The sequence below is a fragment of the Carcharodon carcharias genome, chromosome 7, assembly GCF_017639515.1.
Source record: "Carcharodon carcharias isolate sCarCar2 chromosome 7, sCarCar2.pri, whole genome shotgun sequence".
NCBI lineage: Eukaryota > Metazoa > Chordata > Chondrichthyes > Lamniformes > Lamnidae > Carcharodon > Carcharodon carcharias.
Window position 1 is genome coordinate 159,728,381 of NC_054473.1, and position 26,182 is coordinate 159,754,562.

The window sequence follows — 26,182 nt, forward strand, 5'->3', positions numbered from 1 at the left end:
AATATTAACAAATGAATATTGGATGTGTAGTATAAAGGATTAGCAGATGGGATATGCTAATATATGACCTACATGATGATGTGCCACTGATACTAGCCAATCATGTGTCAAGACTCTTGAGACAGAGAATTCAATCATGCCTAAGAGCTATGTGTCTATTCTGTAACCTGTTTAGAAGTAGTACGAATAAATAAGTGTTAAGCAGATACCAGTGTATGTCTACAGTCTGTCTAACAAGCAAGTCCCACGCCTAGAGTCCAAGACAGAAGAACCCAATCTCAGAACAGGATGCAACTTTGGGAGGTGGAGCAAAATGATTATTCCATGATATCAAGTCAGAATTTTCCCTGTCAAATAACATGATAATTTATTATAGTAAGTTATTATTTAATGGGCGAATAAGTAAAGAACTGGCCAACCTGATTACAACCATGAATCATGTATTTCATGTTAAATGGATGGGGCATTTTATATATCTCTAGATATATATGCTAGAGATATATCTCTATGGCAAAATCTGAGACATTTCTGTAAATAAAACAGTATTATTTTGTGCTTTACCAATAAACAGCTTCAATATTCAGATTTTTGCCCATAGTAAATTAGTATCTCATTTATTATCAAAAGTTTGGACAAAAATTTTCATTTTAAATTCACTGGAACTCGCTGTGGCTGCTGCCCTGACTGATATCAGCTAACCAAGGATCAAGCCTGGGGCTGATTGCCACGGTGTTACATTTGGTTTCAGTGCCTTGTTGCTGCCCTCTCTCAAGCTAGAAGCAGGTGTGGATGCCAAATGGGAAGAGATCAGGTTTTGCTGTTCTGGAATTGTGTACTTGTCCCGATCCAATTTTGTAGCACAACAAAATTCATGTATGGGGAAACAGAACCAAACTATCTCCTCTCACTGTTGATGTATATTCTGCGCCAATGCAATCAATTTTCAAACAATTCATTAGTCTTAGTATGATGTGAGGTGAGGGGTGAAATAAAACAATGATAAATTCTGACAAATTCTTGATTGCCTTAGTTTTGCTGCATGTAAACTGCCCAATATAAATTTGTGTTTTTCACTAGCCATAAGCAGGAACATATGGTGAGCCAGCTTACATCAGATATCCCTGGGAAACTTCTGTAAATCTAGAACATAGCTCCTCAATGAAAATAACTGAAATGTGCAAGAATGATTAAATTGTGAAATGAATGTTTAGCTTGAAGACAATATTTAATGTAAGAATGCAAATACAGCACAGTACCAGATGAGATGGTGTTCTTAATCCTTCAGGGAGTAGATTTTTAAAAATATGTTACAAATATATGCCAAATCTTGTCCAAACTTTTGATAATAAATGTTTTACTAACCTACGAGGAGCAAATATCTGAACTTTGAAGATAAACCTACTGACCCATTGGAGGAGGTTTATAAAATATTCTAATACATCGGTATAAATTATTGTACAATAGTATTGTACGGTAGATTGGAATCATGGGAAATTATCTTGCTTGAAGTATTAAACTTGGATGCCATACATTGGAGGCCAGCACATTGCACCTTGGAGCAGTCTGACACCATCCTTCAATGAACTCGATTGATCAGGGCCATTGCTGCAGAGCAGGGTGAAGAACATCCCACAAACAGGACTGAGAAATGTTAGTAGTTACGCTACCCTGGGCTGTTCATATCTGTATCTTAAGGGATGATTACCGAGCCCCACTGCCAGAGCAAAACATTTGGCCACTGGCAGCAGAGTGAAAGAAAGAAAGACTTGCAATTACATAACACCCTTCACAGCCACCGGATGTCCAAAGTGATTTACAGCCAACGAAGTACTTTTTAAAAAAAGTGTAGTCACTGTTGCAGCCAATTTGTGCAAGCTCTCATGAACAGCAACGGGATTAGTGACCACAAAATCTGTTTCTGCGATATTGATAGAGGGATAAAAATACTGGTCAAGATGCCAGGAATAACTTCCCAGTTCTTCCTCAAAATAGCACCATGCAATCTTTTGCCTTGAGAGAGCAAACAGGGCTTTGGTTTAACATGCCTCATCTGAAAGACAGTGCAGTTCTCCCTCAGTATTTAAAGATACACTCTGCTCATTTCAAGACTTTGCAAAGCTAAGCTAAATAAGGTCTCTTGCTGAAATTAAATAACATTTTACTTTTATACAACAAAATTAGTTGATACTGAGTAAATACCTTTTCTGTCTCACGGCTGCACTTGATGATAAATATGTTGGCGTAGATGTCTTCAACACACATCCAGCTTGAGAGGGAGAGTGTGGTGTCTGTGCAAACCCAGTCCATCACAGCACGAAGCTCCACCAAAAACGGTACAAGACGAAAGCTAAAATATATATATGTATATATATAAAAAACGGGGCTATCCTGAAAGATATACAGGCTGCACAAACACATGGCTCATGAAATAAAATTACAGCAAAATATCACAATAATGTAAGGACTCAACTCATTGCCTTAACCTACAGCTCCCAACTAGCCTGTAAAGGTTGAAAAGGTCGGAGCATATCGAAAGTAAAATAAAATAAAAACTGTACAATAATTTACAGCAGGGGCTCTCAAACTGTGCGTCATGACCCCTTGAGATATTGGGGTCACCAGCTCCGAGGCAGCATGTGGTGGCCGTGGAGCTGAGACTGAGTTTTGATAGCTGCGAGGCCTTTTTAAATGTTCATTTCTTTTATGTTGGTGGGCATGGCTTAATCATCTGGTCTCTGAGGCCCAATTGCTGCCACAACTACGGTCTGTAAAAAGATGGATCTTGGCTTTTTTCAGGGCAGGCCCAGCAGTTTTAAACCCCTCCACCCTTCAACCCCCACTAAACAATTCTCAACAACCACACCCCCACCTCCTCAGCTGAACAAATCTCAAACCCCATCCCAACTCCATCCCCCCCGCCCTAACCAATAATTTTCACCCTGAGGGCACACAAAGTCTGAAGCAGTAAAACGGGGTCACATTGGGAAAAAGTTTGGAAAGCACTGATTTACAGGTTGCAAAACTAATTGTTCCTACTTACCCTTGGAAGAGAAAAAGATTCAGATGATTGTATTTCTTTGTGAGGAAATTACCAAGGATGCGAGTTGGGTAGCCACAGCGGATCTGGTACGCAGATAAAGCAAAGTAGATGCATTTCACAAAATACCAAAGCTGTGCCACTGTGTTCTGATTAAACATTCTGTTTAAAAAAACACAGATACAAGTGATAAGCATGAAAGTCAATGCCTGATTATAGCACTAAACAATTAACTGAACAAATTGTTAAGCTCGAGATATTTACATTGTGGCACAACAGCTTTTTCTCAGCAGTGTGTCAGCAACACAGATTGTGTGGAATTTAAAAACTTTAAGTAAATACTTCATCAATAATTCCGTACCAATAAAATACATAACAATATAACCATCATGCCCACTGATCTTTTCCTCTCCATCTCCAATGTTTTCAAATAACTGCCTCTTATTTATAAATCACATAATGGTTACAGCACAGAAGACAACCATTCAGCCTGTTGCATGTGTGCTAGCTCTCTGAAGGAGCAATTCATCGAGAGCCATGCCCCTGCCTTCTCCCCGTAGCCCTACACATTCTTCCTTTTCAGATAATAATCCAATTTCCCCTTGAATGCTTCGATTGAACCTGCCTCTGCCACACTGTCAGGCAGTGCATTCCAGATCCTAACCACTCGCTGCGTGAAAAAGTTTTTCCTCATGTCGCCATTGCTTCTTTTGCCAATGCTGCTGTGAAAAACAATAATTTTACGCCACCAATCCATAGAACAAAAACAGCAAGCAAATGTGCTTACAGCCTGTGAAGGAAAATAATCTTTTTTTCATGCAGTTTACATGGTGCAGATCTAAATATTTGATTATTTGGTTAGAAAGTACTATTCACCCTATCAAGCCTGATGCACCAAAGCCCATGCACAACTTGCCTTATGATAGACTGCATCCAATATCCATACTGCTTGATGCCTCCAGCATGTTTAATCCCCTGTCGATCATCTTATTATTTTATAAAAACAGTTCTGTTTATTCATACATATAAAAGACATGCATGATACAAGTGGGCACAAATCCCAAGTCCCTTTCATAACTTAGCTTGAACCGCCTGGAAGTCAACTCGTTCCAAGTGTATTCCTGTCTCTCCAGCTTGGTTGAATTTTTTGAGGGAGTTATTAAGTGGGTGATGTCAGATGCCCAATCACGACTGCATATCCTGATTTTCAAAAAGCCTTTGACAAGATGTCACACAAAAAGGCTGCTCCAAAAATGAGGTTGAATCCTGCGGGACTTGGAGGAAGACTTGGGGTTGCATTCTCATAGACAGAAGCTAGTTACTAATGATAGTGGTTCCGCGTGGAGAATGAACACAAGTGGAACCCTCAAGGGATCAGTGTTCACTATTTTTATCAATGGTCTGGATGAAGCCGCTGGAGGAACTGTCCACAAGTTCATATATAAGATAAAGATATATAGGGTTGTAAAGGCTGGAGATGAGAAAAATAGTTTGCAAACAGCTTTAGACCTGATAGAGGAATGGGACCATTTCTGGCAGATGCCCTTTAATAAAATTAAAGCGCACTTGAAAAGGACAACAACAAGCATGTGTGAACCATGTAGGGTCGCAGGCCTAAAGCTGCTGAGCAGAAGGGCCTGCATGTTATGGTGCATGAATCACTGAAGGTTCATGAACAGTGCTGCCAGGCTATTGAGTGTTATGATGATTAAATACAAAACCAACAAAAAAACCTATGCTGTCCATGTAAAAGGCCTTGGTTTGACCACATCTAGAATACAGTGTCCATTTTTGGTCCTCTCACTTAGTGGGTAATCTATAACCTCTGGAAAAGGTTCATATTAGGGCCTTTGTGACTTTTTACTCCACAAAAGAGTGGACTTCAAGATTTGATTGAAGCCACTGGAATAAAAAAAGGCTTCAAGTTGGTTCAAGTAGATAGTCCATTTGAACTAGCTAAGTTAAGGAGGCACGGGGACATGAGTTCCATAAGCATAGAGCTGGGTGAGTTCCTCAGAGTTGCAAAATATCTGCATACAAGTGGGTTACTGGAAATTGTGTCCCCCAGTCTGGGCTTGGAGAGGAATTTCACAGTTTTCCCCAAAACTAACCTAAGCTTTTTCTCTGCTTTTTTACCTTTCTTAATAAATTGTATGGCTTGGTGGATATGGAAGGGGATAATGGTGTGCAGAAGTTACACTGTGCCAGAATGGACAAGCTCTATGGCCCAGCTGGACCTTAACATATATATGTAACTTATGTCAAGTGCACAGGCCACAACAAAGAATTTTAATTACATTGTGTAGATGGCTATTTAGGTATAATTCTGAAAGTTGACCAATTAGAAGATGATGATGTCAACTAACTAGCGATGAAGTAGTATCAGAATTTTCTCTGTACTGCATGGTGATGATCGAATGTTAAAATAATGTAAGAACTGGAACTTCCATCCTTGCACTTGAGAGATTATTCTAAACATTTATGGGTGTCTGTTGCTGGCACAGTATTGTATAAGTATGGTAATAATTTGAATTATCATTGTTACCACTCAAACGTGCAAGAACAAAAATGATCAACAGGTTTGGTCATAATTTTTCTTGTTTTAATTCCCTTCCTGTCCTCAGAATTTCCTTTCAAACACTACTAAATATCCTAGTTACCGTTCTGTGACTGCAGGTAATATGAAGAACATCCAGAAATGTATTCCAAAGACAAGGATTATCTGGAAAATGAGCTTCCCCAGTACAGTTTTGCGCAGGTACAGTGCACGGTCTATCACCATTGTGGAGAACTGAATCAGCACCATCACCAGGAAAGCCTCAGGAACCTGATCATCAGACAGAGTCGATGCAATATCAGCAGCTGCTGAATGTTTCTATTGGGAAAGAAAGAGACTTCAGTGTATATAAAAATCAGAACATGGCTGTTAAAGATAATGTCTACTCACTATATTAGCAAACCAAGAACTAAAGCAGGCAGCTCAAACAACAAAAAGTTGTCAATGAATTCTAAGAATTGACCCAATTTCTAGCCCCTGTATTTGGAGAACACATGCTGCCTGGTGGCCATAATGTCTAGGGGGTTGGGGGGTGGGGTGGGGTGCAAAAACTAAGCTTCAAGTTTAAAAATCTTTGAAATGGCAACCCTATTCAGCTGGAAGCTGCCAACAGGAAATGTCTTGTAGATATGTCTTGAATGAAAACTAGTTAATCTTTGAAAAAGGCTTTTATAAAATTGCAAAAATTAATAAACTTGTTAGTTTAAAAGTTATTTTCTTGGTAACGAAAGTTATAATCAAAATGAATCTTGCATTCACATTACAAACACTATTTTAACTATACCTTGCAGTCCAATGAATTTGATGAGTGACTTGCTGAGCCATATAGACCCCAGGTTCGACACCCAGTTAATTGGGTCAGCTGACCTTAATGGGGATGCAGGAGAGTGCCATGGATTGGGGAGGACGAAATAAGGAGGACATTTTTTAAAAAATGAGTCAGGTTTCCGGATTCCAATCCAAAAAAAAGCAAATGCTGGTCTGGATATTGTTAGATTAGATTTAGCTGTTATATGCCTACTTGTCAAATTTTCCAATGACACTCTAATATTATGAAGGCTCTCACATGAATAATAACCACTGGGGTGAAGTATAGGTAGAAGTCAATGGGTAAACAAACTAGAAAATAATCTATCAGTTAGCATATTAACAATTAAAAAGTCAGATACTTACTCCAAATGCCCAGAATCCAAAGATGATAATCACAAAGTCTATTACATCCGCTAGAAACATGAGAGCGTAGACATCAGTCGCTGCACGATATTTTGTATTGACAATGTCATGGAAATACTTATGTAGAGGCCTGTAGATGCTTTGAGCCCTGATAACATTAAAATGGTGCATTAAGTTACAACAGTAAGTAGGTAACAAAGCATTTATAAAGGCCTTTTTTTAAGTAGAAGCCATTCCATTACAGCATTCAATCATATAGAATCATAGAATGGTTACACACAGAAGACGGCCATTCAGCCTATCATGTCTGCTGGCTCTCTGCAAGAGTAACTCAGCCAGTCTCACACCCCCCTGTCTTTTCCCTGTAGACCTGCAAATGCTTTCTCCTCAGATAATTATTCATTTCCCTTTTGAAAGTCAAAATTAAATCTGTCTTGCCACACTCTTAGGCAGTGCATTCCATATCCTAACCACACGCTGTGTAAAAATGGTTTTCATCATGATGCCTCTGGTTCTTCAGCCAATCACTTGAAATCAGTATTCTCTGTTCTCGATCCTTCCACCATTGGGAACAGTTTCTCCCTATCCACTCTGTCCAGGACCCTCATGATTTTGAATGCCTCTGTCAAATCACCTCTCAAACGTCTCTTCTCCAAGGAGAATAACCCCAATTTTGCCAAAGTATCCTCATAACTAAAGTCACTGGTACCATTCTTGTAAATCTTTTCTGTGCTCTCTCTAGTGTCTTCACATCCTTCTTAAAGTGTGGTGTCCAGAATTGGACATAATGAATTGTATTTAATGGACAGGGAAGGTCTTGAACCTGAAACATTCGAACCTGAAAGTGTCCGGTCCCGGTCTATCTCAAATGACCCTGGAAAGGCAAAGTATCTCAAGAATTTGAACAATAGGTTAAGCAAGTCCTTTAACCCTGCTACTATACGGTGGCGACAGTAGTTGTATTTCCACCGACAGCCTTTATCCCAAAAAGATGTTCTGCCTACCAGACATCGAGCAATTTCATGTACAAATTTCAGTGCTGGTGTGATGCCAGGTATGTAGGCTGTACGACTCAACAAATGGCTGATCTAATCAAACAACATGTTCCTCTGACTGTTCAGAATAGGCAGAATACAGACTGCACTCAAACAGCTAAAACTAAGAACCCAAAACAGAATGCCTACTGTTAGATATGATTCCGCATTGGGCAGCATTTGATGGGCAATCCTGAGTGTACTAACGGCTAGACTAACAACCAACTTAAGATAATCAGTCAAGCTCATAATGTGGATCATTTAAGTTTGCCCAAAGTGACATACAATCATACACAGGAACCCATTCTGTGCAAACAAAAGGAATATGTTCGAGCCTTGCATCTTTTTGAATTACCCAGGAGCTTGGGCAGCTTATAGTTCCCTGCTGCTTTTTCCATGGCAATGTCTCGGCCAATCAGAGTCAACTTGCCAACCAGTCAGCACCCTTTTTCTCGTGTAGCATAAAATGTTGAGATTGTTTGAAATTTGGCATTCTTGCATTTGTCCTGATGAGTGTAAGTTGAAAAGCTTTGGCAACATGTCTCTTTTTTCAGCAAGTTACAAGCTCTGTACCAACAAGTGACTTTTTGGCAAATATTGTCTGTCCCTCCTCTCCACACAAGCCTTTACAGACACTCGCACCTCTCTGCTTTCTCTCTTGGTGAGAGGCAGAGACCTTGGTGGGAGGGTGAAACACTCCCTGAGAAGAAGCAGCAGCCTCTCAACCTGGCCATGGCTGCAGCTCTTCAGTTTCACTGATCAAAGACTTCACACACTGTCAGTTTCACTGAAGATGCTTTTCCTGTGGTGCACTCACCTTTTTGACTATTTTAATCACTTACCTGACAGCAGAATGGGGGTTCACCGCTTGCCTCTAATCCCATCCCAGTGAAACCTTTAGGAGACTTGCATCCAAATCTGCCTCCTCTTGCCTGAGATAATTTCACCCTTACACTGCAACCCAGCCCCACAATGTCTGTGGCTTATGCACATATCTGGGTTAAAAATATTTAGGGCCCTGAGCATTGAGAACATTTGGGGCTCAGCAATACCCACTTCACCTACCAATGTCTCTCCTTCACTCCATTAAAGCACAAATGTGTATTAAAACATATATAGGTTTACACCTATTGATAATAGTGGTTATATGCAGATTTTTGCACAATAACCTTTACCAGGGAGCCCCAGCTTTGCACAGGGTCCCAGGACATGGACCCATAAGCTGTTGTATCAGCCCATTCCTGTATATACACAATGATAGGTTCTTGCTCAATCTGTAAGTTGGATGGATGTACATTAGAGTAATAGCTAAACTAGCTATTGTAGAATAACAATTCATCTTGCAATAGTTTCTATTACATCTGCTTTTGCTTGACACTCAAACTTAATTTAAACCAATCTTAAATATTTTAGATGTTCTTAATCATATTTAAATGAGAAAACACATTGATGGTTTAATAACAACTTGATTCGTTTAAAATTAATTTCATGCTTAATTTAAATCACCTTTTTAAATGTCCTTGTTAACTGAAACACAGGTACTGTGTGCACTTACTTCTTAAAGAGGAAACTCTTTACTTTCATCCCAAATTCTTTCAGTTTCTTGCTTGCCTTTTCCTTCTTGTTGCGTTTCTTTCTGGGCTTTGGAGAAGAATTTTCCTTTGCTGCAAGAATAATATTTTCTAATAAGCCTTTTTACTTGCTACCACAATTCACAAAGATCTTCAAAATGCCTCATATTCCTTAATTGCAATTTTGTGATGCAGAATGATGAATTCTATTTCATTAAAGAGAGTTTAGTTTCATTCCTGGGACAAATTATTATAGTCCTTTATGTAGCCTGCATGTGCAAAAGCTGAATAAGTCAGTACAGATCTGATCTGCTGTGTGGTTTATAGCAAAAGAAAATGTATTGCACTTCCCTCAACTTCCTGAGCAATCAGTAAAAACCTGTTGTGCCCGTTACTCATGTAGGTAAGGGTGTGATATGTATTTTCAGTGTTAAAAGATAACATTATAAAGAAAGATTTATACGTATGGAGTACTTTTCTACAACTTCAGTACATCCCCTAGCACTTTGCAGCCACTGAAATACTTCATATGTGACAAGAATAGCTATTATTTTGCAGTACATGTTATCACCTTATGATTGTACAACTTAATCATTTGTTTCCTGCAAAATCTCTCTCAAAAAAATTCTCATCTCCCATTTTTTTCCCCTAAGTAATTTTCCATAGTCTGAAATAAACGTTTAAACAAAAATTTTAAATCACATGTTCCACAATACACTTATTGATTGAGTCATCCTTATAGATGAATCGCAGAAAGTTAACATGGAGGTACAGCAAGCAATTAGGAAGGCAAATAGTATGTTGGCTTTTGTTAAGAAGAGTTTGTGGTATAAATGTAAAGATGTCTACAGGGCATTGGTGAGACCACACCTGGATTAGTGTGTGCAGTTTTGGCATCCATATCAAAGGGAGTACATACTTAATGTAGAGGGAGATTTGCGTTGAAGGGCTTGTCCTATGAGCTGAGATTCAGTAGATGAGGCGTAAATTCTCTGGAGTTTAGAAGAAGAAGTGATCTAATTGAAATATATAAAAATTTTAAGAAGCTTGCCAAGTTTGATGCTGAAAATATGTTTCCCCAGCTGGTGGATCTCGAACATGGGATCACAGTCTCAGGTTAAAGGGTCGGCCATTTAGGGCTGAGACAAGGAGAAATCTATTTACTCAAAGGATTGTGAATCCTGCAATTCTCTATCCCAGAAAACTGTGGACGCTCATTTGTTGAGTATATTCAAGACAGAGGTCAGATTTTTGGATACTAAGGGAATTAAAGGGTATGGGGATATTGTGGGAAGGGGGTGTAGAGGTAGATCAGCTAGTAAACATTTGGTAGTACAGAACTTGAGTATTGCTGAAAAAAAGAGACATTTTTTGTCAAAGCTTTTCATCTTGCACTCATCAGGTCAATCTGCACGAATTATTTGAGAATCAGTTTTCTCATCCAGTATAAATTGCTGTTGCTTTTACATTTGATATTCTTGAAAATTGTCCTGATGTGTACAAGACGAAAAGCTTTGACAAAAAACATCTCCTTTCTTTCAGCCATAATCTTGCTGAATGGCGAAGCACGGTCATGGAGCCAAAGATCCTATCTAGCTCCTGTTTCTTGTGTTCTTAAGTTGTCTGTGTGTCTGCTAATGCCTTCATTTTACTATATAATGCCCAAGCTTCTCACAAGCGCCTTGAATTGGACTGTAATTAGAAAGTTCACATTTTCTTCCAGCTGAGGAAGAGAAAAACAGGGGGACAAGCAAAGTCTGAAACAGAGATAAATGTCAAGGAGCAAATCACAAAATTTGGACATCAGTGATCTTGACCATCCTGAGGTGATGCGCTGACTTTTCCCAGCCCAGCTGTGTCTTAGGGCAGGATTTTAACCTCATTGGGCGGGCGCAATGGTCAGGCCTGGGAGCGGACACCAAACCGACTGCCCACGCCCCCCTCCCCACCCCCCGCAACCAGACCCTGATTGCGATTTTCATGCTGGCTGGCCAATTAACAGCCAGCCAATGTGAATTGCGCGCTGGGAGCCTGAGTGGGGAAAGTGTGGGAGGGGAGAGGGCAGGCACGGACGTTCATGCATGCGCGTGGGTGCGCACACTGAAAGCTCCTTTAAGGCACAGATCTCCCTCAGGGAGCTGAAGATTTTTATAAACGTATATAAAGGCTTTAAAAATGTTGAGAACACGTCCCCTCACGTGACTCTGTCACATGAACAGGGACATGTTATAAATGAGATTTCAACATTTTTATTGTATTTTTAATTCCTGTTGGAAACCTCATACCGCCCATGGATGAGGCTTCATAAAAAATCCAAAGGCCGCTTGGCCTTTTTGCCCGCCAGCCAATCGAACGGTTGGACGGGCAGCGAAAAATCCGATTTAATTAATTGATTAGGGGCCTTAGTAGGTCTCTTAATTGTCGGTGGGTGCACTGCCACCTCTCATGCACGCCCACCAAGCAAAATATTGTGAGCGCAGGATGCTCGCCCGATGTCATCTCGCACTGTTTTTCTCTGGTTTGGGTCGGATGGGTGCCCGCCCTCAGAGATGGTGGAATTGGGGGTAAGGGGTGGGAAAAATAGGCAGACGATAGATCAGAATAGCTCCCCGATGCATTCCTGCTGCCGGGATCTTTTCTGGGGTGGGTGGGATACCGATCGGCTGCCCACTCCACAGAGGCAGGCAGGAAATTGGGGCTATTAAGATCCTGATTAGGTCCAATTTTGCCACGTCGTGAGCCTTTTGCCAGCTCAATAAAGGCAGCTGCCCTGTGGCAGACCAGGGAGCCATCGGAGGGGAAGAATCCGTGCTCCATAGTGGGAAAGGACACACAGATGGCCCAAATGATGCATCTGGAGGGGTTTCCCCTCGCTCTGAGGGACCTAATGCCTTTGCCCCTCATAATTTTACTTCAGATACATGCCTCCAAGGATGCCTCACGTTGTAATGTCCTTTAGGGAGGCAAATCTGCCGTCCTTACCTGGTCTGGCCTACATGTGACTCCAGATCCACAGCAATGTAGTTGACTCTTAAATGCCCCCTGAACAAAGGCAAATAAGGATGGGCAATGAATGCTGGCCGAGCCAGCGATGCCTACAGCCCATGAACGAATAAAAAAAAAAGCGTCTGGCCTGCCTCAGCAGTGCCCATCTTTCCCTGTGGGGCTGCTGTGGTTACAGAGCTGGCAGCCTCACCGGCAGCATTGAAAACTCACATCTCTGCCAACAATTAGGAGGCCGCCTCTGGGTGGAGTGTGGAGTGCGCGCTGCCAGTAAGTTACATACAAACATACAAACTAGGGGCAGGAGTAGGCCACTCGGCCCCTCAAGCCTGCTCCGCCATTAAATCAAGTCATGACTGATCTGATTGCAACCTCAACTCCACATTCCCACCTACCCTGGATAACCTTTCTCGCTTGCTCATCAAGAATCTATCAATCTCTGCCTTAAAGATATTCAAAGACTCTGCTTCCACCGCCTTTTGGGGAAGAGAGTTCTCACAACCCTCAGTGAAAAAAATTCTCCTCACCTCTGTCTTAAATGGGCAACCCCTTATTTTTAAACAGTGCCCCCTTGTTCTAGATTCTTCTACAAGAGGAAACATCCTTTCCACATCCATCCTGTCGAGAACCCTCAGGATCTTATGTGTTTCAATCAAGTTAGGATTCCGAACCCCCATTTGGTCCTGATGCCAGGTTCCTAAAGCTGGCAATAAAATCCAGCCTGGCAACCCCTACCTTCCTCTGGCCACAGATGCTTTTGCCCAGAGGACAAGCTGGATTTTACTGTTTTAATTTCAGAATTCTAGCAACTGCAGCACTTTGTTTCGCTTGGCATTTTCTAAGCAGCTGTTCCTGGTTACTCAGGGTCCAATGATGTTAGTACAGCCTCCACCATATGTGAGGGGAGGGAGCGGTTAAGTGCTCCCTTGTTTACAATTTACTACAAACAGAAAGAGTGAAGGCAATAGCCCTTTAAAGGAGCAGCGGTGCCACTTGCTGATTAGCTGCTGAAATGTGTGGACAATCCCTTCCTCCACTGGTTATAAATACAACTACTGCACATGCTGGCAAAACGAAAGCAATGTTATTTGTTCATCCTCCACAACTTAGCATCATCCTATGCTCCAAATATTTATCCAATTTTTCCTTAAAGCAGATATGTGAGAACGTGCTCTGTGCAAATTGTTTGCTCTGACTACACTTCAAAAGTATTTCTTTGACTTTGGAATATCCTTAAAAGGTTTTGTACAAAAGCAATTTTATTTCTTTGACTTATTTCCACCTGTAAAAGTTATCTTCAAGTGTTTGCTCATCTCTCGTTCAATTCTAGACATTTTTAAATGTAATATTTTTAACCATTTTATATGTCTCTTCTATTCCTTGCAGCCACCCTGCCTCACCACACATACCAGAGGGCTGTTCTAGGTCCTATTCAGTCACGCTGACCCATTCTTCAATGTGGCCTGTCACAGAGAGTCGACGGCACAAAAACAGGCCATTTGGTCCAACCTGTCTATGCTAATGTTTATGTTCCACAAAAGCCTTCTGCAACCCCATCAACATATCTAATTCTTTTCAACTACCATGTTCTTATCTAGTTTCCCCTTAAATACATCTATGCTATTCACCTCAGCTACTCCTTATGGCAGCGAGTTCCATATTTTAACCACGCTCTGGGTAAAGAAGTTTCTCCTGCTGTTTCTCACTGCTTGGCCACTCCAACTCCGCCTGTTAATTAATTTTTACACTGCGCTTGGCTATCCTCTTTCGTTCTTTTGCACCATGTACCATTTCCCTTTCTTGTAATCTCATGCCTTCAACCACCTGCATGAAGCCTGTGTTCATTCAACTGCTAAGTTTCCCATTTGAAGCAGTGTCACTGAACATTTATTTGCTGCGGTTTCTTTCCAGCCAGTGTTTTCTCTGTGTTGCATTGAAGACCACTCCAATTTAATGGAAATGTTTACTTCCTCCCGAGCCCTGCTGCAGGCAACACCACTCCCTCTTCTCCTATTCCCTGTTTCTTTCCCTTTGCTGGTTTCAATGGTCAAACTTCTTATACTTTATCTTTCACATTATTACTCATGGCCTCTGTTTTAATAAACACTATCACTTTGACTCTGGCCCAACGTAACTATTCTTCCTGCTTCCAGTATCTACCTGTTCATTCTTGTTTGGTAATTTTGAAAACCCTGCCCTTCATCATCATTTAGAATCATACAATGGGTACAGCACAGGAGGAGGCCATGTGACATGTGGTGTCTGTGCCAGTTCTTTGTAAGAGGTACTTAGCCAGTCCCGCTCGCCCGCCTTTTCCCCATAGCTCCGTAAATGTTCTCTCTTCAGATAATTATCCAATTGTCTATTTAAAACCACATTTGAATCTGCCTCCACCACACTCTTGAGCAGTAATTCCAGATCCTAATCACTCGTTGTGTAAAGTTTTTCCTCGCATTGCTGTTGCTTCTTTTGCCAACTCTGTGCCCTCTGTCTCTCTACACTTCTGCCAATGGGAAAGGTTTCTGCTCATCTACTCTGTCCAGAACCCTCCATCAAATCTCCTCTTAACCTTCCCTTCTCAAAGCAAAACGGCCTCAGTTTTTACAATCTATCCTCAGAATTGTCTCTCATCCCCGGAATCATTCTAGTAAATCTATACTGCACTCTATCCAATGCCTTCACATCCTTCCTAAAATGTGGACTTTAAAGAATTGGGCACAATTTTCTAGTCAAGGCCAAACCAGGATTTTATAAAGATTCATCATAACTTGTTACCGTTCGTACTCTACGCCTCTACTTATAAAGCTATTATACCACGGCTTCTTCACCTTCAACTCATCCCAGTATTGGGCCCCCTGCTCCGCTGCTTCTTCTTCAGTCAGGTTAATATTCCATTGCCACCTGTCACATCGAAGGTCTCTAGGTGCCCGAAAGCACTGTCATCGCTCACTGTCGCTTTGCTCGCTGCCGCACCGTCACCGCTCTCTGCTGCATTATCTCTGCACCTCCCTGTTGCTACTGTTTCTCTGTTCCAGCCTTCTAACTCTTACAGTGCTATGCTTTCCTTTTCCTTCTGCCCTGTTATGACCTTCAATTTTGCAAACCAACAATCTCTTGTTTGGTTCCCCTCTTTTTTACAGCTCCTATCTCCTCTCTTTTATAACATTCCTCTTACATTGTTTTTATGTTTTCTTTTCTGATCAGTCCCAATAGACAAATTTTACAGCATTTCAGTGGCATTTAATTTGTTTCTTCGATGATAAAGATATTGTTTTCAACACTAAAGCACTTAGGTAAAGGCTCAGGGTCATAAATATATATAAGTATATTAAATTAAACAGTGTTAACTAAGTCGTAACAAAAAAACACCTGTCCTCCTCTCAAAGTATCTTTTTATAAAATTATATATATATTTTCAATGTCACGCGTTTGAATATGTACCTATATCAAATCACTAAATTAATCAACTTAATGTAAATGTCACTTTAGATGCATGGACACATTGTGAAACAGGCAATTTATTCTTTATTTTAGAACAGCACTTTCATATTGTTAAATATTGTGAATCTTAGTACTCCTAACATTAGGTGTAAGTGTTAGGGTGCAAAGGAGAAATGGAAATTATACAACCTGGTAATAATTGAGGGATCAATTTTTAAAGGACCACAATTGTCATGGAAAATATTTCTTGGTTACAGACCACAAAATAAGATCAATAGAGGAAATATGCAGCATTGTTCTTTTGCAAGTGGCATCAATGTGATAAATGGCACATTTTTCATCTCTCTTTGACAAATGAAAATATACTTTTTCATGGAGAATGTGCCACTAATTAGGCTTTAAAAACACACACACTCACAGAATGCAGTGCTCTAGTCCAACACTTGTTTCCAGAACAGTTGCCAGCCAGAAAAAAAGGATTTTTTCCCCCCCAGGAGACCTTTAGCTGCAGAAGTATTATATTCTCCAAATATAATTTCTTGCAGAGTTTTTGAAACTAACATGAGAAATGGTTATTGTTTGAAAATGGATAGAAGGGAAAGGATTGGACCAAATTCATCCAAAATTCATCCAAAAATTTAAGCAGCAAAAGAAAAGTAACAAAAGCCTAATGAAAGGCTAGATGAGTTCACAGAACAACGTGTTATATACTACTGTAGTTATGTTCACTCTTTTGACATGGGGGTTAAAATATCCCAACACAAACATCTGTGTTTATTGGATTTCAGTGGCTGCAATACCTCACTAAATACTGGATTAAATTTTGTGCCAAGTACTGTTATCATGTCTGGCAGCATTCCTAATGGCCTCTAACCTTTAGCCTGCTTTCTCCTCCTGAAATGGAATCTGGTCTTTTTTATGTCCTGCGCTGGTTCTAAGTCATAAATGTGCTCATCTGCAGCTGCATCCAGGCTTTCATCCTGTGATTTTGGTGTGGCCTCCTTTTCTTTCATAACATCCTTCTTCTTTTGATTTTCCTGATCACCCCATAGTCCGTACCGCTGGAAATTGTAGAATGGTGGAGAATTACAGCATTTACACATGGTTGAGAAGAAACACAGCCTTCATCATGTTACTGTTTATTTAGACACAAACAAAGTAACGCAATCCACAGTCACTACTGAGTGAGGTTTAACTGCATCCCAGTGAAGTGCAGTAAAAATCAGCTCATGCTGCCCTGTGAACATAGGGAGAGATTCCTGCATTGCAACAGGAGGCCAAAGGCACTCTCGACATCAAGCCTGAGGCTTCGTACATATGAGACTGGTGAGGTGAAGGTTACTTCTTTTATGTTTGTTCATGGGCTGTGGATGTCGCTGACAAGGCCAGCATTTATTGCCCGTCGCTAATTGGCGTTCAAGAAGGTGAGCAGCCTTCTGGAGCGGTTACAGCCTGTGTGGCGTAGGGGCAGGGGGCCCAATACTGTGTGGCTGAGGCCACAGGGCTTTTAGGTAGGGAATTTCAACTTTCAGCTGCTGTATCATCGGCAGCGATCCTCATACAAGCCCTGGAAGAGATGGGGCAGGTTAGAGGGGTGACTGGGAAGAATGAGTGATCGGGAGGGAGATGATGATCAAGTTGTGAGTTTGGGGGGGGGGGGGGGGGGCGGCAGTGGGGGGAGGTTGGGTGATTGGAAGAGCCGCATTGTAAATTCGGGTAGGGACCACCAAGCCCCAATTTTACTTTTGCCCGTTTCAAATTGTTCCGATCTCTCTCATGCTAAGTCTCACCGAGAGGAATGTACGGAACCCCTGCTCACTCTACACACCCCAAATGTTCCCCAAGTTAAAATTGGGATTCCAGTTTCTATTCTGGCAGGAACTCCCAAATTTGAAAAATTTGGACTTGCCTAAAAAGGTAATTTCAGTTTGTTGAAAATAGTCTCAATTCACTGGGTTTGCTGTTGGAAAAAGGAACTTTTTTGCTCTATTGATGGTTCAGTTCTCACTGCCCACCATAAACAAGGAGTGATAAACTAAAATAGCATATTTTCAAAGCATATTTATGTTCGGTGTTGCTATGTTTCAGGCCACTGTACAAACGTCTGTCTTATCAACATTATTGAAAGTTACTATGTCCAACCTTTAGCAGTGACTGATGGAACAGAAGCGCTAGTAGCTGAATCAGGTCATATTTAACATAACCATCTGTCTTCTCCAATCCGAGAATTCGTGGTGGGAAGAATGGCTTGTCTTCATTAAGTGAAGTGATTTGGTAGCTGTTCCAAGGGAAGAATCCAAATTGGAATAAGTATTTAATGACCACCATCACCTGTAAAGTTAAATGAATGCAGGTCACATTTGAACAAATATGGTTGCATGAAAACGATGAATACCAAAGATAATGCAGGAAAACAGTGAAATATCATAGGTGTTACGATAACAAAAGCCCACAGTGATCTCCATGGTAAGCATTTTAAACAATGTCAAATGGGCAAAGCAAACCAGAGCACAAGCAACTCAGGAATTTGAAACAAGACACAAGTGCACTTTTACAGCCAATTAATTACCTTTGTATTGTGATCACTGTTGTAATTGTAGGGAATTGTAGCAGCTAATTTGCTTACAGCAAGATCCCACAAACAACAATGAGATAAATGAACACATTATCTGTTTTTCATAGCTGGCTGAGGGATAAATGTTACCTAGAACACCAGATGAACACCCTGCTCTTCTTCAAATAGTGTTGTTGGATCTTTAAAGTCCACCTGCGAGGACAGGTAGAGCCGTGGTTTAAAGCCTCATCTTAAAGTTGGCATCTCGGGCAGCTCCAGAACTTCTTCTGTACCGTACTATTATGTCAATGTAAACTATGTGCTCAATCTCTGGAGTGGGACTTGAATTTACAACTTTTCAACTCAGGAGCAAGAGTTACTGAGGCAAGGCTGGCTCCTAGTCTGTGAATTATAGTGCTATAATGAAAGTTTTATCAAAATGCAGTCCCATTTTGCATAACTCCATACATCACACATATATGTATTATTTACCTTCACACACAGGAAACCTGCTCAAATCATTCTGACTTTTAAGCAGAAACTTAAAATAATTTTTTCAATTATACCTTAGTTTAAATAAAGCTTCATAATACCTAAATCCGTAGCATGAACAGTATGCAATTCTCCCACAGCTCACCTCTGTGTAGATGATGGCTGTCATCCAAAATCGTTTGCTGGGTCTAGGAATTGAAAGCATAGCCCAGAGGAACATAAGAATGGGAAGGAAGAGTGTGATTACAGAGGCAGAGATCATATTGTTCAAGATAATGATGAAATAGCAAGTCAACTCTGAATAAGCAGCAATGACATGATACACAGCAAACACCAGTTTCAAAAATCGGTTCTGGGATTGGTAAAACCTCTTTGATTCTTCCAATTCTTCAATGGAAAAATGGCTGAAAAAGATAAAAGCAAAGGTTTTAATGTTAAAATGCTACAGCCAATGAGTAATGTCTTTGGCCACTTTTTATGAATTTTTATCCCTGAGAAAACCCTGGGACTCCCTCCCTAACAGCACTGTGGGTGTACCTACACCACATGAACTGCATCGGTTCACCACCACCTTCTCAAGGGCAATTAGGACTGGATAACAAATATTGGTTCAGCCAGCAATGCCCACATCCCATGAAAGAATTTAAAAAATTCATACAGCACATTTTTCTAAGTGGGCAAGCCACAAATTGCTTCTAGTCCCATCACGAATTTCTGTTCATATCGTACAGTAATTTTTGAATGCCACATTGTAGTGCACTATATCAGTCATTAGACATATAGATATAGAACTATTCCATTTTGAGTTAAATATTGTTAATGTGAGCATTTCTTTTCTATTGCATTGTACTGTACATTTAAGACAATTCTTGATAATAGCATATGACTGAGAAACAAGCCCAAAACTCATTTTCACTGAATTCCTATGATCAGAACAAAAATGATATCAAGAATTGCAACCGACCCTTGCCCCTAAAGAAGAGGAGAATCGTCCAGCTTCCAACCCGTAATTTATTTAAGAACATCTTTCATTCCGAGTTTTCGTTAAGGTAGGACAAAATATACAAATAATTTGGACCTTTGCAAAGTTGCATTACTGAAAGGGAAATTTGTTAATCTCTTCAAGTCAGGGAAGTAATCCAAGTTAAGCTAAAGCATCCGACAACTTATTGAATTTGGCTCAGTTTTGACCACACATACACATGGTCTGAATAAAGCTACAATTTTTAAAATTGGCTGGCTCCTATTCAATTCTATACCTGCTTGCAAGCAGCTCACTGGCTGTTCTGGAGCGGGCAATGGGCTGAACAGCTACCTCCTCTGAGGCTGGTTCCAGTGAATCCACAACCAAACTCTCTTCCTCGATGCTTGATTTTGTACTACAAACAGGAACCGGTTCTGGGAGATCTTCATCCTCATGGATCGTCAGGGGTTCTTCTTGTTCTTCAGAACTACTGAAATTTTAAAAAGTGACGCATGAAATGGGACTGCAAAATTCTTCCTTACACTTTGTTGTAGGGTTTATTTTCTGATCTGGCAACACTGGCCTGAACCCGCTCCTTTTTACCTGGTCACTTGTCCCTCTACACCTTCAACCCCCACTGGGAAGGTTGGTGAGAGGGGGGGGGGCCGGGGGGGTTCTGCATTGGAGATAAACTGAAATTCTCAGGTCGAAAATCCACAAGGCCCATCAGGTTGCTGTTTGGCTATATTTAAATGAGGCACAGGTTTTGAAATGGCTCAGACTCCTTCACTGTAGAAGTAAATGGGCAACCATCAGGCCCTGCTGCTCCATCCTCCAAAAGTTAAGATCTACAGATAGGAGTTCAAAGTGTGCCTGACACTATGGAAATGTCTTAGTACTGCATCATTACATCCTACCAACTGGCTGTGAATTAATGCAACTTATCCAATTCAGGCAACTCCAGTTAACTGACAAGTAGCCCGAGTTAAATGTTTAGTTGACAAATAAATGTTTAGCCATTGGTAAAATTTGAAAGTCCCTCTTCCGACCCCATTTTAAAAACCTATAAGACAGATACAATAGGGAGAATTTTAGCATTACCCTACCCAGCGGCAGTTAAAATGCACCTTGCAACTTACCACCTATGATGCTGCTACATTTCTGTAGGTTTCAATATTAGCAAGTGAGCATGATCTCTTCTGGAAGACAGTGGAGAAATGTTCCCTCTAATTTCCTAATTGTTGTGTGAGACCCAATTGTTGCACTGCGCAGTCCCTTTAACATTGCTGTGCAGCCTCACAGGTGCATACCTTAAAGGGACCACTTCCTGTGCATGGCCTGTTGGTTCTTGTGCTGTAAATTCTGGACAGTTGCATGTTAAACATGCAGATCATGTTCTAATGGTGTCATTGGGGACCATCTGTAATCCTGTGAGGGATCCCTCATGCCTTACTTGCTGGACCACACCCGTTGGGAAGAGGAACATGGGCCTGAAGAGATCCAAAATGGTGGGCTTCTTTTATTTATTTTTTGCTTCTTGTGAATCAGGAGGAGGAGGAAATCCTCAAAGGTTTAGCTTCATGCCAGAGACCATTCAATCAGGTCTTCGTTGGTGACATTCTGCTATCCAACATCTCACTCCTATCTGCGGGTCACATAGCTCTCTCCACTGGGTTTTGGGTGGGAGACTGGCTCCAATTAAGTAGACAAAGCCAGTGAGTTTAAATCTCCCAGGCTTCACATTCTGTGTCTGGAGAGCTTTCCGTCTGCCTGAGCCCCTGGCCAGACCAATCCCACTCATTGTTAAAATTTGCCATCACATTAGTAGAAATTTATGTCACAAGAAACCAAATTACATGCCTATGAATATGTATTTATGCACCTGCCTTGATGTATTGATGAGAAGTGAACCATCCCCATCAGTGGATTCTTCAGGTTTATTGTTCTGCAACAGTGCTTGATCACTGTTCTCGAGTGTCTCGTAAAGGCCATCCAGAGGTCCTTGTACTTCCTCACCCTTAAAAGGTGATGGAAATTGATGGTAAAAATAAGAAGCATTATGTATTAGGAAGGTTAGAAAACTTTGCAAACAACATTAAGTGTTTTATGTATAATAAGGAGAAAAGTCCTGTACAAGTGCAAAAAGAATCCAACATTTATCAACCTCAGAAATAAAAATTATTTCTTGTTTATTTCTTCAGTTAAATGTGCATCATTTTAAGGATGGCATAAATTAGGGAAGAGGAAGAGGACTTGAAGATGATCATATGTTTGCATTACTATGTTAAGGGGATATACTGTGAGCAGAATTATTTGCAATTGCTTGGTTTTAAGAAAACACTATATGAATACTTCTCTGGTGAAGAATAGTGATTTGTCTACAGGCCAATTCAGTTACTTACACGTGCAAGTTTCTGAGTCAAAAGGTAGCGTTCTACCCACAGGACAGTAGATGTATCAAGGTACTGCCGAGCAAGAGTGTTCAACCACTGTGTCAGCCCATCCACCATGGCTAAAAATAGAACCCAGAGAAATCTCAGGATATCCATTATGCGCTGAACAACATTGCTCTTAGCTGAAAGACAAAGATGCAGGCTGTCATTACAATCGGTGAGCCACATCTGCATACTTTATGGAGTGAATCATAGAATGATACAGCACAGGAGGCTGTCAGTCAGTAGACCTATCCAATTAGTCCCACTGCCTTGTTCTTTCCCCATAGCACAGCAGTTTTATTTCTCTCTTCAAGTGCTTAGTTAACTCCTCTTTGAAAGTTATTATTGAATCTTCTTCCACCACCCATACTGGGCAGTGCATTTCAGATCACAGCAACATGTAGCATAATGAAGCTGTTTCTTCATGTCCCACTTAGTTCTTTTACCAATTACCTTAGATCTGTGTCCTGTGGTCACTGACCTTTCTGCCACTGGAAACAGTTTCCCCTTGTTTACTCCATCAAAACTGTCCTTGACTTTGAACCCTTCCATCAAATCTCCTCTTAATCTTCTCTCCAAAGAGAATGACCCCACCTCCAGTCTCTGCTGATAACTGAAATGCCTCATCCCCGGCACCATTCTAATTAATCTCTTCTGTACTCTCTCCATGGCCTTGACATCCTTCTGAAAAGGTAGTGTCTAGAATTGAATGCAAAACTCCAGCTGAGGACTAATCAGAGTTTTATATAGGCTTAACATAACATCCTTGCTTCTATTAATAATGCCAAAGATCCCATTTGTTTTATTTTAACAGCCTACATATTTGGCAATATATAAAATTATGCCACATGTACTCCCTGGATACATTGCACCCCGGGCTTTGAATTCTGATCCAATTTCTTGGGTACTGTATAAACTGCAAAAACCAGGAGCCTTTGTGGAGTTTCTGCTTACAGGGAATTTCTTCTTCTTCTCCTTCTTCTTTGGCATCATCCATAAAGGAAGTTTCCTGCTGTGATGCTTCTGGTTCTTCTGTTACTCCTGGAAGGTGTAAGTGAACATTTACACATAATTTACACACTTTTCCTATTGAAACATATACAACATGGACTAGTTACTGTTAATAACACCTATAAAGGTTACTCAACATCAATGAGGTTATTGAGTGTAATCACAGAAACTTCTTATCTCAATTTAGAGATATTTTATCAGCTTTTTGTTTTAGCAACAAAAGTGATAAACACATGGGCCTGAATTTTTCCCATGTCGGGCGGGCTCGGTGGGAGAGGGTGGTCACAGAGCCATCTGCCACCTGTGATTGGCTTCGTGCTGCCATTTTATGCAGGTGGGCCTTAAGCGTAATACATGAGTGGTAGCGCTCAGCGTTACCTGTGCAGGTGGGAGGAGGAGGGAGAGTTGGGACCAGCACTCTTTTGCGCATGCCTGTGAAAGAGCGTTTAATCTCCCTGAGGCACTGAGCTGCCTCAGAGAGATTGAAGCACTTTTGAAAATAATAAATAAAACCAATAAAACTTTAATGAAACATGTCCCCTCATGTGATTGTGTCACATGAGACGGGACATGTTGTTATTTTTCATAGAAACTTTTTCTTTAATTTATAAAAGCTTCAGGAAACCTCATCCCGCTCATCGATGAGGTTTCCCAAAAAATGTAAAGGCCACTTGGCCTTTTTGCCCACCCACCAACCGTTAGGTTGGACGGGCAGTATTAACTTGACATTAATTAATTCATTAATAGTCTTAACAGGCCATTAATTGGCCAAATGAAGCATCGCGAGACAGCGTGATGACATCACAATGCATGCCCGACATCATCGTGCATCATTTTACGTGGCGATGTGTTGGGCCCGCCCCCACATTCCAACTGAAAAATCCTGGCCACGATGTATTCAAGTTACAAATTTCAATTTGCATTTTGCGAATTCTCTTCTAACGGAAGGCTTCTATGTCTTCACCTTGCGAACATTGAATGACAGTCTCCATTCTGTTTATATCTGGTGAGGTCGTACCTATTGGATGGGAGAACTAAGCTTCTTTGGGAACATTCAGAATACTGAGCTAAACATACTTCCTATGAAAGAAAGTTGAAAATCCTGGAATAGCACAACTCTGAAGAGATGCATTTCCATGAGTTCACAGGTTGCTGTGTATTTCCAGAGTTGCAACTTATTTCTAACCATTCCTTCTGTCTGAACCACCAGCAAAGGGGAAAACAATCAGCAGTAACAGAACAGCAAGGAAAAAGTAAAAACGTATATCTAAAAATATCTAATGTTTTTGGGATGGTTTCCCCTTTTATCAATAGGGAATAATTTGAATTGAAATGTTTGCACACTGATAATCCTGATTGTGAAGAGTTATATTTGTGTAAATGTTCACAATAAAAATGATAAAATAAATAAAAGCCTAGAAAAATGTCCATCTGTTTGAAAATGTATAAGTGCAGATATACAAACAGTTTAATGCTACAGCTTAATTGAGACAACTTTTCTGAAGTTTTATAGGCAACTACCATTTGAGTAAACTGACCTCCTCAATAAACATAAAAACATGGCCACATTTAATTAATGATCAGAAATAATGGTACTTTAAAAAATGTTTTATTACAAAAAGATAGCAAAATTCTCAGATTAATAAACACAGGCTTGATTATCAACAGGGCATTGGTCTTGGTGTAAGTACTGCAATTTGCCAGCCTGGAAACTACACAATTGCATCAGAGAATAGAGGGTCACAGTAGGTTTCTTCATTTGAATGGTGTTGGCAGGCACCCACGCTATTATGGGTGCTTCTCAGGTGACTCCTACATCCAGGGTTGCTGGAGAAGAAGCACGGCCAGCTGCCAATTCCCATTCCAGGATCATCCATTTACAAAGTACAAAGTCTATCTGCCCTATTTACCAGGGCACAGATGATAACCCAAAGCTTGCAGCCGCTTTATGATAATCTAGGAAAAGGCACCCGCTGGAGAAAGGTATATTTTTATTTACCCACTGTACCAGCCAACCAGTCGATCCTAGGCGGGGACCAAGACAGCTCCAAGGCTATGAGACACCTGCCCTGACTATGCCCCACGTGGTTTGTATAAGCTTTTTTGGGTGGAGTGAAATTTTGTCCAAAACAAGCCCTGCGGAGACTGGCAATGAGGGCAGGGATCCAGCATATTCAGGACCCAGTATATTCAGGTCTTTGTCTATTTCCAGGACCTTCCAGGGAAGGGGTTGGAAAGCGTATGGAAACTTGAGACCCACATATTTAATGTAGGGCAATCAACATATAATATTCACACATTTAAATTGAAATTAAGCTCCCCATCCTTGAATGCAGGAAGAAAAAAGCCACAAAGTAACTTTTAGATAGCGAGTTTTTATTCTGGTGTTATTGTTCTATAGCTGATTGTTCGTATCTGTATATATATTTCACAAATATATTTCTGATTTTGGCCTGATATAGTACACGAGGTCAGAAAGCACATTGCCTGCTTTTTAAGATCTACTTGGACAACTTAGATCCCAATATGTTGAGCAGGAAGCACGTGCCCACTTCCAGCTGAAAGAATGCCACTTGCCATATTGGATAAGGACAATAATTGTGCCCTTAAACATGCCTGCAGCAGGCGTTAGACCCTTTGCATATGTAAATAAAGGGTCCTAATGCTTGTTTGAGGTCACCTATCCAAAATTCATCTGTTCTGAGGCAGTGCCGGCAGCTCTCGGGGAAACCAAACGAAGAAGTCGCCTGTGGGGCCCAGACAGGAAGACAGGTAACTTAATTGAATATGAAGCCGGAAGGAGTAAGTGTGCTCCTCCTGGCCCTACTTTAAAGGGACACATTGTGGCTACTCACTAACCCCCATGGTGTCCAACCTTCCTTGCTCCCAGGCTTGATCCCCAATCTCCTG

The 26,182-nt window shown here is 40.8% G+C and overlaps 1 protein-coding gene across 5 annotated transcripts in view; it reads right to left on the reverse strand.

The window, feature by feature from the left end:
• Window positions 1-26,182, reverse strand: part of piezo1 (piezo-type mechanosensitive ion channel component 1) — a 358,563-nt gene that overhangs the window by 17,298 nt on the left and 315,083 nt on the right. For 4 of the 5 annotated variants that reach the window (XM_041191996.1, XM_041191992.1, XM_041191995.1 and 1 more), the window contains 12 exons: window positions 23,216-23,302; window positions 22,229-22,401; window positions 21,713-21,843; window positions 20,122-20,316; window positions 19,008-19,266; window positions 17,959-18,147; window positions 16,691-16,877; window positions 9,357-9,465; window positions 6,768-6,915; window positions 5,698-5,912; window positions 3,041-3,199; window positions 2,200-2,347 (listed from right to left, as the gene is read on the reverse strand). In XM_041191996.1, coding sequence (XP_041047930.1) covers window positions 2,200-2,347; window positions 3,041-3,199; window positions 5,698-5,912; window positions 6,768-6,915; window positions 9,357-9,465; window positions 16,691-16,877; window positions 17,959-18,147; window positions 19,008-19,266; window positions 20,122-20,316; window positions 21,713-21,843; window positions 22,229-22,401; window positions 23,216-23,302 — 2,000 coding nt within the window. The remainder of the gene's footprint in view (window positions 1-2,199; window positions 2,348-3,040; window positions 3,200-5,697; window positions 5,913-6,767; window positions 6,916-9,356; window positions 9,466-16,690; window positions 16,878-17,958; window positions 18,148-19,007; window positions 19,267-20,121; window positions 20,317-21,712; window positions 21,844-22,228; window positions 22,402-23,215; window positions 23,303-26,182) is intronic. The other variant, XM_041191993.1, reaches the window with a different exon arrangement.